The 20,063-nt window shown below is 43.3% G+C and overlaps 1 protein-coding gene across 8 annotated transcripts in view; it reads left to right on the top strand.

The window, feature by feature from the left end:
- The first annotated feature begins 1,152 nt into the window (after positions 1 to 1,152).
- epb41l2 (erythrocyte membrane protein band 4.1 like 2) overlaps positions 1,153 to 20,063 on the top strand; it is a 61,413-nt gene continuing 42,502 nt past the window's right edge. For 7 of the 8 annotated variants that reach the window (XM_063001794.1, XM_063001793.1, XM_063001792.1 and 4 more), the window contains exons 1-3: positions 3,568 to 3,708; positions 18,004 to 18,149; positions 18,933 to 19,202. In XM_063001794.1, the coding sequence (XP_062857864.1) occupies positions 18,018 to 18,149; positions 18,933 to 19,202 (402 nt within the window). In that variant the 5' untranslated portion in view covers positions 3,568 to 3,708; positions 18,004 to 18,017. Of the gene's footprint in view, positions 1,547 to 3,567; positions 3,709 to 18,003; positions 18,150 to 18,932; positions 19,203 to 20,063 lie in introns of those variants that run through there. The other variant, XM_063001788.1, reaches the window with a different exon arrangement.

Below are 20,063 nucleotides of genomic sequence, written 5' to 3'. Positions count from 1 at the left end.
ACAGTGAGTTAAAGATTCAAACTTAGCTCATTTAGACCCTGGTGCTGTGCGGCACCTACTCGCCTGCTGCCTCCATAACCTGTACGGACCTAAACTACATTAAACTACATTTAACACTTGATGAACTGGGGAGCCAGTACCACTGCCCAGCCTCGCTAATGCTGTTTTGGCTAAATGGAAGTAAATTCCTGCAGACATGTTCCAAAAAATAGTAGGAAGCCTATCAGAAGAGCAAAAGTTCACCAACTCCATAATAATGTTGATGGTTTTGGAATGAAATAAAGAAGCAAAAGACCTTTACGTTCTGGGAATTGACTTGGGCAGTTGTAGCCTAGCAGTGAAGATACTGGATCAAACCCCACCACTGTCAGGTTGCCACTGTTGGACCCTTGAGCAAGGCCCTTTACCCTTAATTGCTTAGACTGTAAGTCGCTTTGGATAAAATGCCAAAAATGTAAATGTACTTGGGTTTTAATAATGAATCAGCAAGTTCTCAAATGGTCTGAGAATGACCAGAGAGTTTCATACCCAGACTAATGTTTGGATAAGGTGGGTATTGTTTACCATTATGGCTGGTTCTGGTAATGTGTCACGTTACACCTAATGATTGGGTTGCAGGAGTAGGGGAGGAGGAGCAGAGCCCTGGTGAACAGTTAAACTGTAGAACAAGTGTATAGAAGAAACTTCAGTGTGAACATACAGGTAATAGGAATGTCCTCTGGGAACTCCAGGGGTGCTGGTTGCATTACGGTGGGTGGATGTGGTACTTAGAAAAGTTTGTGATTGTGCTTGGAGTTCTATTACAGATTAGACTTCAGATGAAAGATCTGGTACAGAACATAAAATTAGACGAGGAAGCAGAACAGGTTCTGATGAGTGTACAGTAATTAGATGTTTCTGGCTGCTGGTTAAAGGTTGTGTGTACTTCGTTCTTTGTGTGTTGAGCAAATATACTGAAGCACGGTGGTATGGCAAACACGAGTTCCTGAAAAGATCTGGCTGGTGTTTGCCTTCATTGTATTGGCATTTTGTCACCACATTTGAAAATGTGACCAGGACTGTGTCAAGACATTGCTAAATTTAATAGAACGGGACCGTTGGTTTCAACACTGGGTTTCTAGAAATAAGTAGCAGTCAGCTACTAATAACCTATCAGCTGCTTTTCCACTTTAGGATTCTTTCTTTCTTTCTTTCTTTCTTTCTTTCTTTCTTTCTTTCTTTCTTTCTTTCTTTCTTTCTTTCTCTCTCTCTCTCTCTCTCTCTCTCTCTCTCTCTCTCTCTCTCTCTCTCTCTCTCTCTCTCTCTCTCTCTCTCTCTTTCTTTCTTCTCTCTTTCTGTCTGTCTGTCTGTCTTTCTGGTTTGCGGCAGTACAGACATTTACAGAACGTTAATAGAATTGTTACATGTGTAATGCTTGTTGATGCTTGTTCTCACCTGTTTGTATTTTTCTTTCTGCTACCCAAACTGATTGACCTGAATGGTGTGACGATGACCGGCATGGACTGGACTTTACCGCTTCACCCTCCTCTAATATGTCCATGTTGTGGTGAGTCGAGAAGAAACAGTACAACAATAACCTGATTCTACATGAACATACACAGTTAATCTAATTTGCATGAAACCTTTTACAATGCTGCTTTTTCTGTGTGCATTCATCTTTACATGGAGTGGTATAAAAAGATACATAAAGATTATGTTTATGAAATGGCAGACCATAATAGGGTTGTTTTGGTGAATAACTTCATGGAGTCAATTTTATTTGGCAAAAATTTCAAAAAGATCCTGCTGATTGAAAACACATCATGATCTCTAATAGTCATTGTGTATTATTATTAGCCGCTCGTGTGATGAAGCAGTCTGTTATGCCGCCTAACATCAACAAAATGTTATTGCGCTGCAGAAATCAGAAAACGGCTTAAAAATAAGTAAACATTTGAAAATTTCAGTTTCTTTTATCAGAAAGCAACTGGGGATGTTGAGAATGTGCCTGGGGGAGGACTCAGGTCTGTATTTACTGCAGACAGTGAGGGTGATGGTTTAAGGTGCAAAATGCTTCAACAGCTACAATCAGACGCCACCTACATAACCGGAATTTGTTTGGGAGGGTTGTGCGAAGAAAGCCTTTACTGTCCAGGACCAACATCCTCAAGCATCTACAGTTTGCCAGATGTGACTAGTGGGGTGGTATTTGATAGTCAGATAGGACAGCGTGGGTTCGGTGCAAATTCAAAGATAAGGGTTAGGCAATGCAATCGGCATTTAGTAGACGCTTTTATCCAAAGCGACAGTACTGTGACTATACATTCTAAGCCATTGAGGGTTAAGGGCCTTGCTCAAGGGCCCAAAAGTGGCAACCTGGCAGTGGTGGGGCTCGAACCAGCAGCCTTCTGTTTACTAGTCCAATACCTTAACCACTAGGCTACAACTGCCTTATTTTATCCCCAATGTAAAGCATGGTGGTGGATCTGTGATGTTGTGGGGCTGCTTTTCTTCCAAAGACCCTGGATAACGTGTTCAAATATCAAATACATGGCATCATTCACAATATTCCACACAAAAGAGCATCTTGTTAGGTTACTTAATTAATGCTCAGCTTTCTTTGTCACCAAGAAAGTGCCGCCATAAATGCTAAATGGGGTTTAGGTCAGGCGACTGTGGAGGAAAGTCCATGACACTCAGCACTAATTGATGATCTTCAGGCTTTGAGGTTTGCGCTTCGTAACGAGAAACATTGTTTAAAACTCGAGAAAATTTATTTATTAGGATGTTAACGTCATGTTTCACACACTTTGGTTACATTCATGACAGGAACGGTAGTTACTTATTACACAAAATTCATCAGTTTAAGTTTAATGTCAAACCCAGTCATGGACAATTTTGCATCTCCAGTTCACCTCACTTACATGTCTTTGGACTGTGGGGACGGCACGGTGGCTAAGTGGGGTAGCACTGTCGCCTCACAGCAAGAAGGTCCTGCGTTTGATCCCCAGGTGGGGCGGTCTGGGTCCTTTCTGTGTGGAGTTTGCATGTTCTCCCTGTGTCCGCATGGGTTTCCTCCGGGTGCTCCGGTTTCCTCCCACAGTTCAAAGACATGCAAGTGAGGTGAATTGGAGACACTAAATTGTCCATGACTGTGTTCGATATAACCTTGTGAACTGATGAATCTTGTGTAATGAGTAACTACCGTTCCTGTCATGAATGTAACCAGAGTGTAAAACATGACGTTAAAATCCTAATAAACAAACAAACAAACAAACTTTGGACTGTGGGAGGAAACCGGAGCACCAAGAGGAAACCCACGCAGACACGGGGAGAACATGCAAACTCCACACAGAAAGAAACGAAGTGCTCTCAGACTTTGGCTCATATTGTATGTACTACATGATTCCAGCAGTGGGCGCTGTCCACTCGTATTTGATTGACTCGTTTTTGGAGGCAACCAATAGAAACGCACACGTTGGAGTGACAGACAAGGAATTTATCCAATCATCTTGCGCGTTTTCAACGCTTTACCCAATCATAACGCAGAGGCGGGGATTATCGTTCTGCCCTACAGCAGGAGGGAGGCTGAGTTCAGTTGGATTTTCTCTCTTCAGTCGCTTTTTCTTTCGCCCAGATTCATTCAGAATTTCGCTCCAGTTTCCGCCTGAGTGGATTTTTTCCAGCGCGTCCACGTTTGTAGAGTTCTGACCTGATTCTGTCTACCAGGTATGTCTAATTAATGATTTATTGCTTACTGAACGCATCCTGATTTACACACTTGCAGCGTTTTGACAAGCAGATTAAACTGACTCACTCTGCTTTGTAACGTTTTAACTTCTCGTTATGCTCATTTTCAGATCATTTATCGCCTTTTATGCGAAATGAGATGCTTTTTGTGAAAGTAGAGTCGACGTGTGCGTCGTCTGGGATTTAAAATACATCCATACTGTCTTTCTGGTGATGCCTTAGCGTTCAAACGACTTGCTTCGGGCTGTAATTCGAATAGCACCAGGTAGACTACTTAGGCGCCCTACAACGTGTGTAAAGTCACGGCGTTGTGCATACTATCTAGTGTTTCAGGACTGCAATTGGGACGCAACCGCAAAAGCTTGAGCTGCCCATGTGTTTTCATTTATTTGGCTTCAAAATGATAATGTGTTAAATATTCTTTATTTTATTTGCATTACTTTAAAAAAATACTGTATATGTATATGATTTATGCTAGTTTGCACATTACAAATCAATTTACCTACATATGGTAGGTTTTTTGTAGAATTATTTAAAATATCACTCCTGTTATCAAGTGTATAAAATATTAATATTTAATAAAACAGGACAAACACAGTCACAGTTCAAATATTTCACACACTGGTGAGCTACATGTCTTCTTTGACATCTTGGCAGCCTTTAAGCTCATGTTGATGTAAAGCTCACTTGGCAGTGTACAGTACAATGTTCCAGGTGGTTTCTTTTTGTGCTTCTTGAAATACTGACCATTTGGACCAGTTTTACTTTCAGCATAATGAGGTAGTTTGGGTCTTCTTCTCAACTTTAGCGGGAGATCGTTGTTCCATGTACTTTTTAACAAGTGCAATCGAACAAGTCGTATTTAAATGGACACGGGGAGGTTGAGGACCTGGGAGACCATGATACAAAGCTAAACGACCATCTAGAACCTTCTGCACCACCAAATGAACAATCACAGTTGCTGTATGTGTTGGTTTGACCCCAAATAAATTGTCATTACGCGTCTTCCTTTGAATGAGTGAGCACCCTCCTTTTCCAAATTTTATGGAAAGCTTTCCCAGCAGAGTGGAGTCTGTTACAGTTGCAAACATTGGCAGACTACATATTTATAGGATGCTTGACAAGCTCATGGCCAGGTGTCTGCATACTTTTCCTCATATAATGTTCATGGAATTCTGCATAAACTTTATAGCCATGAACATGCACTGGTGAGCGTCTGACTGTTTCAGGTGGTTCTTTTTATGTAGAACCTCATTCAGGAAGAAAACCAGACAGAAGGTTGATCTGCTTGTGTTTGAACACGAGAGACGCACAAACAGCCGCTCGCTCGCTCTTTTCATGTTCACATCAGCTTTTCAGAAGATCTTTAGAAGAATGATCTTTTGGTCTTTTATCCGGTTTCGTCCTCTCAGCTCCTCTATTCTGTCCACTGAGCTCCTCTATTCTGTCCACTGAGCTTTTCAGCAAAACAAATACAAGCATGACACAGGGATTAAACTCCTGTGAGGGTCTCAGCGGGGTGGGGAGGGCGGAGATGTGTGTGTGTGTGTGTGTGTGTGTGTGTTTTTGGGTGAGGGAAGCAGGGCTGAGGTACTATAGATGTTCCATTCTGTCTGAAGTTTGTAGCTTTTAATTGTAGCTTGGTGCTCTCTGGTGTGTCTGTGTCGTCTGGAAATACATTAAGTGAACTTTCACTTCCAGTCCGACTGATGGAACAAACATCATTAGATTCAGGAATGAATGAATGAAAATAAACAACACACGTCTTCAGTCACATGTTCTCCATCTTTTCTTTCACCCGTCAGTCCTTTGTTTTCTGTCACTTAAAAAAAAAAAAATTTTCTCCCCTTTTAGCGCGTCCAATTGCTTCCTCTCCGCCTATGCCAATCCCTGCTCGGACCGAGGAGATCGAAGCTAACCCACGCCCCCTCCGACATGGGGCAGCAAGCCGTATGCATCTTATCACCCACACATTGACGAGTGTTGTGCCACCTAGCGTTGTGTACGGAGAGACACACCCTGAGAGCACTCATCTCATCTCCGTGTAGGCACCTCTAATCAGCCGCTCAGCCTCAGCCGGCAAGGCAGAGCTGAGATTCGATGCGATGTATTCGAGATGAATTCGAGGTACAGAGGCCACGCCTCCTTCATTAGTACTTACAGGTACAGAGGCCACACCTCCTTCATTAGTACTTACAGGTACAGAGGCCACACCTCCTCATTAGTGCTTACAGGTACAGAGGCCACACCTCCTCATTAGTGCTTACAGGTACAGAGGCCACACCTCCTCATTAGTGCTTACAGGTACAGAGGCCACACCTCCTCATTAGTGCTTACAGGTACAGAGGCCACACCTCCTTCATTAGTACTTACAGGTACAGAGGCCACACCTCCTCATTAGTACTTACAGGTACAGAGGCCACACCTCCTCATTAGTACTTACAGGTACAGAGGCCACACCTCCTCATTAGTACTTACAGGTACAGAGGCCACACCTCCTTCATTAGTGCTTACAGGTACAGAGGCCACACCTCCTCATTAGTGCTTACAGGTACAGAGGCCACACCTCCTCATTAGTGCTTACAGGTACAGAGGCCACACCTCCTCATTAGTGCTTACAGGTGCAGAGGCCACACCTCCTTCATTAGTACTTACAGGTACAGAGGCCACACCTCCTCATTAGTACTTACAGGTACAGAGGCCACACCTCCTCATTAGTACTTACAGGTACAGAGGCCACACCTCCTCATTAGTACTTACAGGTACAGAGGCCACACCTCCTTCATTAGTGCTTACAGGTACAGAGGCCACACCTCCTCATTAGTGCTTACAGGTACAGAGGCCACACCTCCTCATTAGTGCTTACAGGTACAGAGGCCACACCTCCTCATTAGTGCTTACAGGTACAGAGGCCACACCTCCTCATTAGTGCTTACAGGTACAGAGGCCACACCTCCTCATTAGTGCTTACAGGTACAGAGGCCACACCTCCTCATTAGTGCTTACAGGTACAGAGGCCACACCTCCTTCATTAGTACTTACAGGTACAGAGGCCACACCTCCTCATTAGTACTTACAGGTACAGAGGCCACACCTCCTCATTAGTGCTTACAGGTACAGAGGCCACACCTCCTTCATTAGTACTTACAGGTACAGAGGCCACACCTCCTTCATTAGTACTTACAGGTACAGAGGCCACACCTCCTCATTAGTGCTTACAGGTACAGAGGCCACACCTCCTCATTAGTGCTTACAGGTACAGAGGCCACACCTCCTTCATTAGTGCTTACAGGTACAGAGGCCACACCTCCTCATTAGTACTTACAGGTACAGAGGCCACACCTCCTTCATTAGTGCTTACAGGTACAGAGGCCACACCTCCTCATTAGCGCTTACAGGTACAGAGGCCACACCTCCTCATTAGTGCTTACTGGTAAAGTGTAAGTGCTGCAGCTGCGCCCCTGTGCTCAAATCGAGGTCCATAAAGACAGGTTGACTAGGTTGGTGTGTAGAACCTGAAGCCTGGTGACACCTTTGATATAAATTGCGTCAGTCTGATGCTAGTCAGGAAGTGTAAATATCATTTGTTTTTCTTGTTTATGATTGGTAGATTTGGACCCCTAACTTAATTTCTTGATGTTAAATTGCACTTTTAGAGCTTCAAAACCAAAACGATTCTGCATAAAGTCTTGGCCATTTCTGTTGCATTTGTACATGTGACCTGTGGAATTTGCTCCTCAATAATAAAAACCTGAGCCGGAGAACATGAAGCTCTCACTGGGACGGAGAATATGCTCTTGTTTGTGATCCGTCATTGCTCACGTGTCAGAAAATTGTGTGTGGATGAGGGAGTTTTCCACCCCGGCCTGAACCCACGCCAGTAAACTCCACGGGCGTTTCGTGAGGACCCTGAGGGGCTCTTTCTCTCTGACCGGCTGAAAGTGGTTGTCGTGCCTGACCGTACAAATTACTCACGTTCTCACTGATGTCTGTGTCTGAGAGTTCTGCAGTGGTTGCATCCACAAACAGTTTCTGTTCTGATCCAGTGCAGGAGATTTAATCCATTCTACAGTTTGGTATGCAGTCATAACACACCAGGACTTTCTCTGTGTCAGGCACTTTTTTCATTCTTGGAACTTTTCAGATGGAATTTTGGTGCCGTCCAGCACACACACATTTTATTTAGTCACATTTTGTTCCCTTTATCAAATTCAGCTTTTACATTTTAAGGCAAAAGTTTAGTCTTTATGGTTTATTGTTTCTAAGCTTTGTCTCTGTCACTCATTTCAATTCTGAAACAATAATACACAAGATTAGCACAGTAATTATTAAAGTAATGACAGCAAATGTATAACAATGATCAATATTTATTACAATAATAACCACGACATTTGTTACAATAATGACCACAATATCTATAATAATTATTCATATTTATTACAATAATTACCACAATATCTATAATAATTATTCATATTTATTACAATAATGACCACAATATCTATAATAATTATTCATATTTATTACAATAATTACCACAATATCTATAATAATTATTCATATTTATTACAATAATTACCACAATATCTATAATAATTATTCATATTTATTACAATAATTACCACAATATCTATAATAATTATTCATATTTATTACAATAATTACCACAATATCTATAATAATTATTCATATTTATTACGATAATTACAGCAATATTTATTAATATAATTACCACAATATTTATAATAGTTATTAATATTTATTACTATAATTACCACAGTATTTATTACAATAATTACCACAATATTTATAATAATTATTAATATGTATTACTATAATTACCACAGTATTTATTACAATAATTACCACAATATTTATAATAATTATTAATATGTATTACTATAATTACCACAATATTTATTAATATAATTACCACAATATTTATAATAATTATTAATATGTATTACTATAATTACCACAATATTTGTTAATATAATTACCACAATATTTATAATAATTATTAATATTTATTACTATAATTACCACAATATTTATTAAATAATTACCTCAATTTTTATAATAATTATTAATATTTATTACTATAATTACCACAATATTTATTAATATAATTACCACAATATTTATAATAATTATTAATATTTATTACTATAATTACCACAATATTTGTTAATATAATTACCACAATATTTATAATAATTATTAATATTTATTACTATAATTACCACAATATTTATTAATATAATTACCACAATATTTATAATAATAATTATTAATATTTATTACTATAATTACCACAGTATTTATTACAATAATTACCACAATATTTATTACTATAATTACCACAGTATTTATTACAATAATTACCACAATATTTATTACTATAATTATCACAGTACGTATTACAATAATTAGTTTTATTATAGTAATGATCACAATATTTATAATTATTTATTACAATAATTATGGTATTTATTGCAATAAGGACCACAGTCATCATCACAAGATTTATGCTTGCGTTTTTATTCAGATCTTTATTTGAAGCCGCTTTTTCCACCAATGAGCTGATGTGGTTTGGGTGTGGCTGTGATGTTTGGATGCAGAGGGGCAGACGAGTACCCAAAGCTTTTTAAAATACTACAACCAAAGTCCTGGTGTGCAGCTCAAATGTCCTTTAAGTCCATAAAGATCTCCCTCCTCTGGAATGACCGCATGAACGTTGGTCCGTTGATGGATACTGATGTAGGAGGAGAAAGGAAACCTCACGGCCTGATGGGAATCTCAGTTCTGTCGCTACGCCAGACTTCCTGTACTTCTTCCTGTGACGGAGGACAAAGGTCATCGACCATTTAGTCACATTACAGGAGTTTGTATTTGGATTTGCTGAAAAGTCTGTGGGAACATAAACAGTAATAACAAAACCCGCTGTGACCCTGACCAGGGTAGAACGTTTACTGAAGATAAACGAATGGAAAGAATGTTCAGAAGTATGTGGACGCATCTTTGCTGACAGGTTATATAAAATGAATGATATGCCTCTGGGTACAGATACAAGGGCAACAGTTTGGGGAAGGCCATTTCCTGTTCTGTTTTGGCTGTGCTCTATGTAGAAAGCAAGGTCAGAAAGGACACAGTTTGACCAGTTTAGTGTGGAGGAACTTCAGTGTCTGGCGACTGGAGCGGTCAGTCTGCTGGGCAGTGTGCTTGTAACAGATCGGGGTAAACACTGACCGCTCTCCGAAATGGGATTGAACAGAGGCCGATGATTCAGAAGACAGTGTTGTGTGTGTGGTAGGCAAAATAAAGCTTGTTTTGTTAAATCTGATGCTTTTTTTATTGGCTCTTGGAAGAAAACCGAGTGTGTGGAGTAAACGAGTGTGTAACCTGTGCTGTAAGGTACCCCCCCCCCCCCCCCCCAACCCTTTCCTCCCAGAGGACGTGTTGCTACCCCATGTGTGCACCTGTGTACCAATAACAGCGGTACGACATGCCGTTCCGTCTGGCTGCACTAACGTGGGTTGAATAGGGGGTTTAACAGGGCACAACAGGTGCTTACCAGCGATTGTGTTCATGACATTTTCAGATGCTCGTCCGCTGAGATGGAACAAAAGAGGAGCAGGGCGACCTCCTGTAAAACACTCGCTTACTGCTGAGGGACAGCAGATCTGGGTTTGCTGATGTTTTGCTAATCAAATCAACTTAAAAATGGGCTTTGGGTTTTGCCAAACTCCTGTTTTAAGGGTTTCAGGCCAAACACTATAAAAGATGTAATACTTGAGCTATTTTCTCCTTAAATATGTGGCCGTGCGAAGTTCATCCTGCCACTTTAATCCTTAGTGGTCGAGTTCTCTCGCACAGTGATGTCATTGGTTCATTTATCTTGGGCTCTTTCTAGAAAAACAAAACCACTGATTTGTCATTTAATTTTGGTCAGCCGTTTAGGATTGTGCCAGGTCGGCGCCCAGGTGGCGCTGCAGGATATTCCGCTAGCACACCAGCAACTCCTCGCTTCAAAACTCCGTGTTGCCACCGGTCGGCTGGGCGCCATCTGGCGGCCATAATTGGCAGAGCCTGCAGCAGATACTAATTGGCCACCGTATCTGCAGGGTGGGGGCCGGACGTGTGTGGGTGGGTGGGTCTTCATACGCTGTGTAAGGACCCTGATTGGCGGTAGAGACGCCTGTGCAGAATGCAGGGGCGAGAAGAGCAGGACTGTACACGTGTCGGAAGAGGCGTGTACAGCGACGTGCTCTCCTCGGATTCAATCTGGTATCTCTCAGCAGCGGAAGACAAAATTGAGCTAAATCAGGAGGAAAATGGGGAGAAAATGCATTAAAAAAATAAATAAATAAATAAAGGATTGTGCCAAGTCTGGGATGTAAGGCAGGAATATCCTGAACAGGGCTTTGACCATTCACCAGCCAATAGGACTGCAGAGATTCTAACTTGAATATGGGTGTCTCTTAAAACTCAATTTCCATGGACTCGTGGAACAGGCTAGCTCACCGCTGCTGAGATCTTCAGCTCTCTGTCGGACAGGAAATGATCTGCCCTAAACTGTTGCCTCAAAATTGGACACATTAAATGTATTGTTGTTGTTGATTTATCATCTTGGAAATGTGTGTGCCTGAAGCACCTGGGCTAATAGGAAGGGTGTCCACATACTTTTGACCACGTGGTGTATGCACTTCTGAGAGGCTGGTAAAGAGATTGGCATGTGCCGTGTTTGCTGCTGTAGTCAGTGTGGCTTTAATCCGACTCTAATCTCATTTGGAGTCAGTGGTAGTCTAGCGGTTAAAGTACAGGACTAGTGACTGGAAGGTCGCTGGTTCGAGTCCCACATCTGCCAGGTTGCCACTGTTGGGCCCTTGAGCAAGGCCCTTGACCCTCAATTGCTTGGACAATATACTGTCACAGTGCTGTAAGTTGCTTTGGATAAAACCGTCCGCTAAATATTTGTGATCAAGTTATTTGGGCAGCTGTAGCCTAGTGGTTAAGGTACTGGTCCAGTAATCAGAAGATCGCTGGTTCAAGCCCCACATCTGCCAGGTTGCCACTGTTGGGCCCTTGAGCAAGGCCCTTAACCCTCAATTGCTTAGACAGTATATTGTCACAGTACTGTTGATCGCTTTGGATAAAAGTGTCTGCTAAATATTTGTGGTCAGGTTATTTGGGCAGCTGTAGCCTAGTTAAGGTTAAAGTACTGGTCCAGTTATCAGAAGGTTGCTGGTTCAAGCCTCACCATTGCCAGGTTGACAGTGTTGGGCCCTTAATCCTCACAACTGTAAGTCACTTTGGATACCAGCGTCTGCTAAATGCCGAAAATGTAAATGAGTCTTGGACCTGATGGTGATTTGGCGCTTTTCAGGATGATGTGGCACAGCTCTCAGGATGAGGGTGAAACTTGGTGAAAGTGGTAGTATGGGGTATCTACAGTTGTGCCAGCACGTTCTGTGTTCATTCTGCTAATGAAAGTCATCAGTTCTGCTCTACTAAACATCAGCACCAGCTTTAACAATCTAGATCACCCTCCTCCCTTCCCACGGGGGGCTCTGTGTCCCACTGACCCTCCTTTATGTTACCACTGGGACGCCGAAAAGTAGGTGGTGATGTTCAAACTGCAGGCGTATCTGTAGGAACAGGATCACCTGGCAACCGCATGGAAACATCAAACACACGGATTGTGACGGTGGTGTCCAACCGCTTTGTACCGCTGCATGTCCAGTGAGGACCCAGTTTTCTGTTTTTCATAAACAAGTAACATTCTTCATGATCAGGGTTGCGGTCGATTTGGCTCCAGCCAGAAACCCTGGAGGTCCTGGTGGTTCCAGAGTCAGTCGGTTGGTGTTACACTGAGGTGGAACAGTTTGGATGAAGAGCAGTGAGGCCTGATTCACAGTCGGTATTCCAGTTGATCCTAAAGCTGTTTTATTAGGATAATTTCTTTCAGACCAAACACACCAAATCATTTCCTTAATTCCTTTTGAGGGGCGGCACAGTGGCTCGGTGGGTAGCACTGTCGCCTCACAACAAGAAGGTCCTGGGTTCGATCCCCAGATGGAGCGGTCCGGGTCCTATCTGTGTGGAGTTTGCATGTTCTCCCCGTGTCTGCGTGGGTTTCCTCCGGGTGTTCCGGTTTCCTCCCACAGTCCAAAGACGTGCAAGTCTGGTGAGGTGGATTAGAGATAGAAAATTGTCCATGACTGTGTTGGATATAACCTTCTGAACTGATGAATCTTGTGTAATGAGTAACTACCGTTCCTGTCACGAATGTAACCAAAGTGTAAAACATGTCGTTAAAATTAGAGATGGGACGATCGATCGGCTACGAATCGGTATCGGCCGATTTTTAATCAAAATATGCTATCGGCGATCGGCGATATTTCCTAAAAGTAGCCGATCCGATCGTGTGATATATAAAGATCACGTTAAGTTAACAGCTCAGTGCATTGATCCAGACGCCAACCATCACATCACCATTCATCAACAATCGTACAGAAACCATCGTGAAAGCTCTTACGATGTAATTTTGCTGATTGTAATATTTACTTTAAAAAGATAATTCAACCCGGTCACATCTGAGTCGATTCTATCAGCACGTTATATAAACTCCTGGTTCACTTTGGTAAATCGTAAGCGGTTCTTACTTGTGATGTAGATGAGAACAGAAGACGTTACAGAGCCAATCAGAGGCAAAAGTTTATTCATTACCAAATTCGTTAGTTCAGGATCATCTGCTGAACTTTTAGAAAACTTTGTGCTCCTTAGACGGAACGAGTCTGACTCGGTTACAGATCTGTGGTAATAACAGTGTAATGAAGCTTTTTAATGTAAGAGAGTCACACAGAATGTTCTGTAGTAGCTGGTGTTTATTTAAAACCACGACATTTAATTAATAACAGTAAACACGGAGAGATAACTGAGAAGAGAAACTTACGCTTCACATAAAAACGAATCAACTCATGAATCAATGAATCACTTATAGCGATACTGTGAACAAAGTGTGTCTTCTAAAGGCACAAACGCACACACACACACACACACACACACACACACACACGCTGCTCTGGTTTATCTTCACTGTGAGGCTCTTTTTAAGTTTATTTACTGCTAATCCCCCCCGATCGGAATCGGCTATCGGCCGATGTCCCTGAAAGGAGATCGGAGATCGGAATCGGTGCCAAAAACCCCGATCGGTCCATCTCTAGTTAAAATCCTAATAAACAAACATAGTTCCTTGTGAGACTAGGTTTGGGGAAGGCCCTTTCCTGTTTCGGCATTCCTGTGCACCGAGTGACCTGGTCTGGCGAGCTGGTGTAGAGCTCTGACCTCGGTGAATAAGTCTGGGATGAATTGGAACACCCAACATTAAAATGTTGATTCCTGATCTCACAAATTAATAAGTGCAGGGGGGCAGGTCCATGTGAATGCCTTTATCTTTGCAGTGCATGTAGGGTAAGAGGGGGTGTTTGTCTGATTCCTTTGATTGGGGGTCTGCAGCACAGCAGTGACGGTTCTACATTCATTCAGGCTAAAACGAGATGAAAGATAATTGATTCCTAATGTGGACAGTGGACGGATCTGATCTGGATTTCGTCTCTCGTGAGGCCACACATGCGCCCGTGCTAATTGCGAGCAGATACGAGCTCTTAATGCCCATCATTACCACACAAACAGATGCCAATCTGAGCTCAGAGCTCACGCGGTACCACCCGCTTGTTCTGTTTGAATTTGTGCATTAGAAACCAGGGATGTTAACGGTAAAATAATAACACATCATGGTCAAATCTATGTGGACACATCGCTTGTTGGAGAGCCCCTTCCAAAACCAAGGGTTCTAGGAAAGCATGGGATTGTGGAGTGTGTCTGTGGGAATGTGTCTCATTCAGTCCATTTGTGAAGTCAGGTACTAATGTTGGCTGGGACTGTGTGGCTTTCAACCGACGTTCCAGTTCGGTTTAAAGGTGTTCAGTGGGGTTGAGGTCAGTCTCATCAGTCTCTCTCTCTCTCTCTGCAGTCTCTGCAGGACGGGCTGTGATTGGCTGCCACTGTGTGGATGATGTCATTGTTTCTCCCGTACATGGTGAATCGGCGCTCCGGTGCTGATCTGTAGGGAAATTTGCACAGCATTTGGATAGAAGTGGGTTCAGACCGGTGCCTGGTGAAGTCATGTGACCTTTAGACGTAGGTGCAAATGTGCAGGGCAGAACCGTCGTGGAATCTGCCACACGTGTAGATCTGGTTTCTTCTTCTTCTTCTGCCTGCTGGATGAACTGAACTCATCATTCATGTGTTCAGATTTACTGATGATTTACAGACGTACTGATGATGCCGAGAAACTGGAAATAAGAGCTCATTTGCTAATGTAACTGATGCTAATGCTTGTGGTTAGATGTTGGAGCTTCTTCAGAATGAAAATGTTCTAGTTCTCTGAAATAAGTATTGCTGACTGACTGACTTGAGGGTCAGATGGACTAAAAGATGGACATTAGGGCTTACTGACTGATTGACCGAGGGTTGAATGGACTTAAAGATGGACATCAGGGCTTACTGACTGATTGACCGAGGGTTGAATGGACTTAAAGATGGACATCAGGCTTACTGATGAGTTGACTGAGGGTCAGATCGACTAAAATATGGACATCAGGGCTTAATGACTGATTGACCGAGGGTTGGATGGACTGAAAGATAGACATCAGGGCTTAATAACTGACTGACTGATAGTCTGATGGACTAAAAGATGGACATCAGGGCTTAATGACTGATTGACTGAGGGTCAGATGGACTGAAAGATGGACATCAGGGCTTACTGATGAATTGACTGAGGGCTGGGTTGACTAAAAGATGGACTTCAAGGCTAAATGACTGACTGACCAAGGACTGGATGGACTGAAAGATGGACATATGGGCTTACTGACTGACTGATTGAGGGTCAGATGGACTGAGGGATGGACATCAGGGCTTACTAACTGATTGACCGAGGGTTGGATGGACTGAAAGATAAACATCAGGGCTTACTAACTGACTGATTGAGGGTCAGATGGACTGAAAGATGGACATCAGGGCTTACTAACTGACTGACTGAGGGTCAGATGGACTGAAAGATGGACATCAGGGCTTGCTAACTGACTGACTGAGGGTCTTATGGACTTGAAAGATGGACATCAGGGCTTACTAACTGACTGACTGAGGGTCTTATGGACTTGAAAGATGGACATTAGGGCTTACTGATGGACTGACTGAGGGTCAGATTGACTAAAAGATAGACATCAGGGCTTAATAACTGACTGAGGGTCTGATGGACTGAAAGATGGACATCAGGCTTACTAACTGATTGACCGAGGGTTGGCTGGACTGAAAGATAAACATCAGGGCTTACTGACTGACTAAGGGTCTGAAGAACTGGAAGATGGACATCAGGACTTACTGACTGATCGACTGAGGGTCAGATGCACTGAGGGATGGACATCAGGGCTTAATGATGAATTGACTGAGGGTTGGATGGACTAAAAGATGGCTTACTGATTGATTGATTGATTGAGGGTCAGCGGAGTGAGAAGCAGACCGATAAATAAAAAGACATAAAGAATCGATGGAAAGTCTGACCGATAGACTTACCGATGGACGGACAGAAAGTATGTGGACGCCTCTTTCTCAATAAGTTTCGACTACGTTCATTTGGGATGAACTGGATTGCGTAACGTCATGTTGGAGTGGATGTGGGTGGTGTGCGCGCTTTGTTTGGTGTGCATGAATGGATTGTGAACACCCCTGCATGCCCTTGTGCTGAGATCAGATAAGAACTGAAATGTGGTGAACCGAGGTGTGTCTGCTCACTGAATAGAAAGTAAAGAATGGATCTCTGATCTGATGTGGTTTCTGTTTTATCTTTCGTCTCTTTCACAATGATCTCATCTTCAGAAGAACAGTCAACAAACTGTAAACCACAGACAAACTGAAGTCACAAAAACGACAGACAATGAGTATATGGCCAAAAGTATGTGGACACCGGACCATGAACTTATTGGATATCGCATTCCAAAACCGTGGGCATTGCTTTCTCCTCCACTCTTTTGCAAAGGCTTTCAGGCTAAAGTTCATGTTTGAGGTCAGGGCTCTGATGTTGGCACTTGGCACCCAATCAACATTCCAATTCATTCCAAAAGTCTTCAGTGGGCTTGAGGTCAGGTCTCTGTGCAAGTCACTGCAATTCCTCCACAGTAAACTCATGAATTCATAGTCTTACATACTTTTGGCTATATAAAGTACACACATGTAGAGTCACGAGTTCCCCACCCCTCATTCAGGTGCCTGGACCAGCCAGTAGAATTTGCATTTGCAGTTACAGTGAGGAACCCAGTTGACCCCCCTCTCACAGACACGGCCAGGTCGATAGCACAGCTGAGATTTTTTAAGATCAAGAGTGTATTGGATCACTGCGCCTTCTCACTTCCCTTCGCAGCGCCTTCGTAATTTATTCTTCAATGTGCCCTAGCCTGCAGCGACAAAGACAGCAACACTCCCGTGCAGACAACATCAAAGATCTCTTCGAAAAGACCTCACCAGGGAAAATACATAATTACTTAACTCACGTCAAACTCGTACACCTTATGTAATAAATGAAATGATGGGAGTACCAAGCCACCCCGCCCTCTGAAAACTTTATCAACTTCATATGAAACAGAAGCTTGACATGCCACGTATGTAGCCGTAATCGTGCTGACGTGGCAATAAATCCCAGCTATCATCATCATCTTAATTTATTCTTCAATGCTCAGCCAATTATAATGTATTTAACAACTTACTTATACAGTTTAACATACAGATTCTTGCATGCTTGGCTGCATAGCGGTCTAATGTGCTAGCCAATTCCCACTGGGAGGCTCAGGGTGGGAGTTTGAGTCTCTTTGCTGCTGCAGGAGAGACTCCTACTGTCTGGTCAAGGCACTGGCGTGAGTGGTGGAGGAATACAGGGAGTGTAGTGTGTTCCTCTGTATGTGTTTAAGCTCTCTGTAAGGCTCCACCATGACTGGCAACAGGGGGCTTGTGCTAGTCTGTGGCTGTGTGCTGATATAGGGAGTGTCATGCATATGCCAGGGGACACGATGGCAGTGTGGAATTAGGAGTAAAAAGGGGAGTTAATGGACAAACTGCAAACCACTTTCATGCTTTAAATTGGTTATTAAATGAGGTTTAGACACTTAAGCATCAGCAGGCTTTATGTAGTAACCCGATCTGTGTGTGTGTGATTGTCAGTGTGATCGGACGTAATGACGACGGAGGTAGGAACAGAAGCCGAGGTGAAGAAGGAGCCGGAAAAGTCCGAGGTTCAGGAACACCAGGACGAACACGACGAGAACGCAGATCCACAACCGGCTCCTGCCGACACGGAGAACCCCGAGGTAACATTTTCTTTAAACTTCGAATCCACAACCTTCGTCTTGTTTAAACACTGTCCATAACTGCATGGTGCGTAGAGTGTAGCGCTTTGTAAATCTTGAGTAGAAGAGTAGCTGTTATTAAGCACCGGGTACTTTTATTATCCCGGTTCATTTGAATAATTCAGTGCACTAAATTGTTCTTTTTTTTAATCACCAGCACTAGCCTTCCTGAACTAGGTGTGGTATACAATATAAACGCCCTATCTAAGGCGCCCCGGATTCCCGGGTTCAAATCTCGGCTCCGCTACCAGTCAGTTGGGTGCCCTCTACTAGGCACAAATGGCCTCCAAGTCTCCAAGTGGGAAAGACCGGACCAAGGGGTGGGGTCATCATCGCTGTGTAGGGACCTTGGTTGCCCGGGGCACCTGTACAGAAAGTGGAGGAGCGTAGAGATAGGGCCGTGGCTCTCCGTACGTGCAAATCCACCAAAGTATGAGAGAATAAGAAGAGATTGGTGGACCGTTGGATGCCATTAGGGTTCCCAGCATTGGATTGGCTACTCTAAATTAAGAGAAAAAGGGGGGGAAATTATAAATGACTCTCATTGGTGTAGCAAGATATTTAAAGTATCATGGTCCTCTATAGTATTGAGCTGTCTTGTAATAATCTACCGCTGGCTGGTGTAAAGATGCGGCCACGTGTCGGGGAAGGCGTGTCGTATCCTGCGGCTGCAGGAAACGACACGCCTTCTCCAGCAGAGGTCACCAGCGCGCCAGGAATTCAGTGTCCTCTTGTGTGTCCTAGAACGCAGAAGTGAAGTCTAAGGAACCCGGCGAGCCCACCAGCCCGACCTCACCCAGCGGCCAGAAAAAGGAGAAGGGCATCTCTCGCCTCCTGCCCCCATGGCTCAAACGGCAGAAGTCGCTCAGCCAGGGGCCTAAAGAGAGCGTCAGCAGCACCGAGGAGGAGCCGGAGGTAAAGGGAGACGAGGAGTCTCCGAAGAAAAAGGAGGAGCTGAAGAGGAGCGAGGAGGAGCAAGTGGAGCAGAACTCCGTCTGCAGTGCTGAGACGCAGGTGAGGAGTGACCCGGCGTTCACCCAGTTATTTCTATGGTTATTTGAAGGGTAAACTGTGACCTCTAACTGACCAGATGAGTGACCAATCAAGTTCTGGACTTTACAGACTGTTTAAACAGCACAGAATATGACCAAAAGTATATGGACGCCTGACCAGCTGCCCCTTTGTGCATCTCCGAGAGCCGCCACTCTTCTGGGAAGGCTTTCCACGAGATTTCCAAGTGTCTGTGGGAATTTGTGCCCATTTGGTAACCCCCCACCCCCCTCTTTAAAAAAAACAATTATGAGCTCCTGCACTGTTGTTGTTCCAGTGCATTCCAAAGGTCATTTGATAGAGTTGACGTCAAGTCTTATGGGGCCACTGGAGTTCCTCTATACCAATAGACCACTGAAGTCGTGCGTCATTTTGTAGTCCTCCTTATGCCCATATTTGGAGACCCGGGTCTAACTCAGATTTCCTATGGGAAATTTGAATGGGGTTTTCAAAAAATCGGTTCTAACGCATCCTGTGCTAAATAAACATGTTCAGAACCCTGTAGGTTTTGTCCTGTGTACATTTTTCTCCTGTACATCGCTGGATCCTCTGAATTACGAGGTTTTTAAAGGATCGTAATACTAATAATGCTACATGTAAGCTAATGCTACTGCGCATTAATTAGACGTCACTGAACTACACCAATCGAATCGACGGAACGAGCGGCCCGCGTTTGTTGAGTACAACCAAAAGCGTAACACCCGACCATCCTCGCTTTCTACTTTAATGTAGCTAGCTACTAAAAATATCAACTAAAGCTTGTGAATATCACTCCACTGTTACTCTGGTGAATCGCGCTGCTTCGTGCGGTTATTTAAGAGGCTT

This window comes from Trichomycterus rosablanca, chromosome 9, assembly GCF_030014385.1.
Source record: "Trichomycterus rosablanca isolate fTriRos1 chromosome 9, fTriRos1.hap1, whole genome shotgun sequence".
Lineage (NCBI taxonomy): Eukaryota > Metazoa > Chordata > Actinopteri > Siluriformes > Trichomycteridae > Trichomycterus > Trichomycterus rosablanca.
This window is presented reverse-complemented; position numbering and strand designations above follow the sequence as displayed.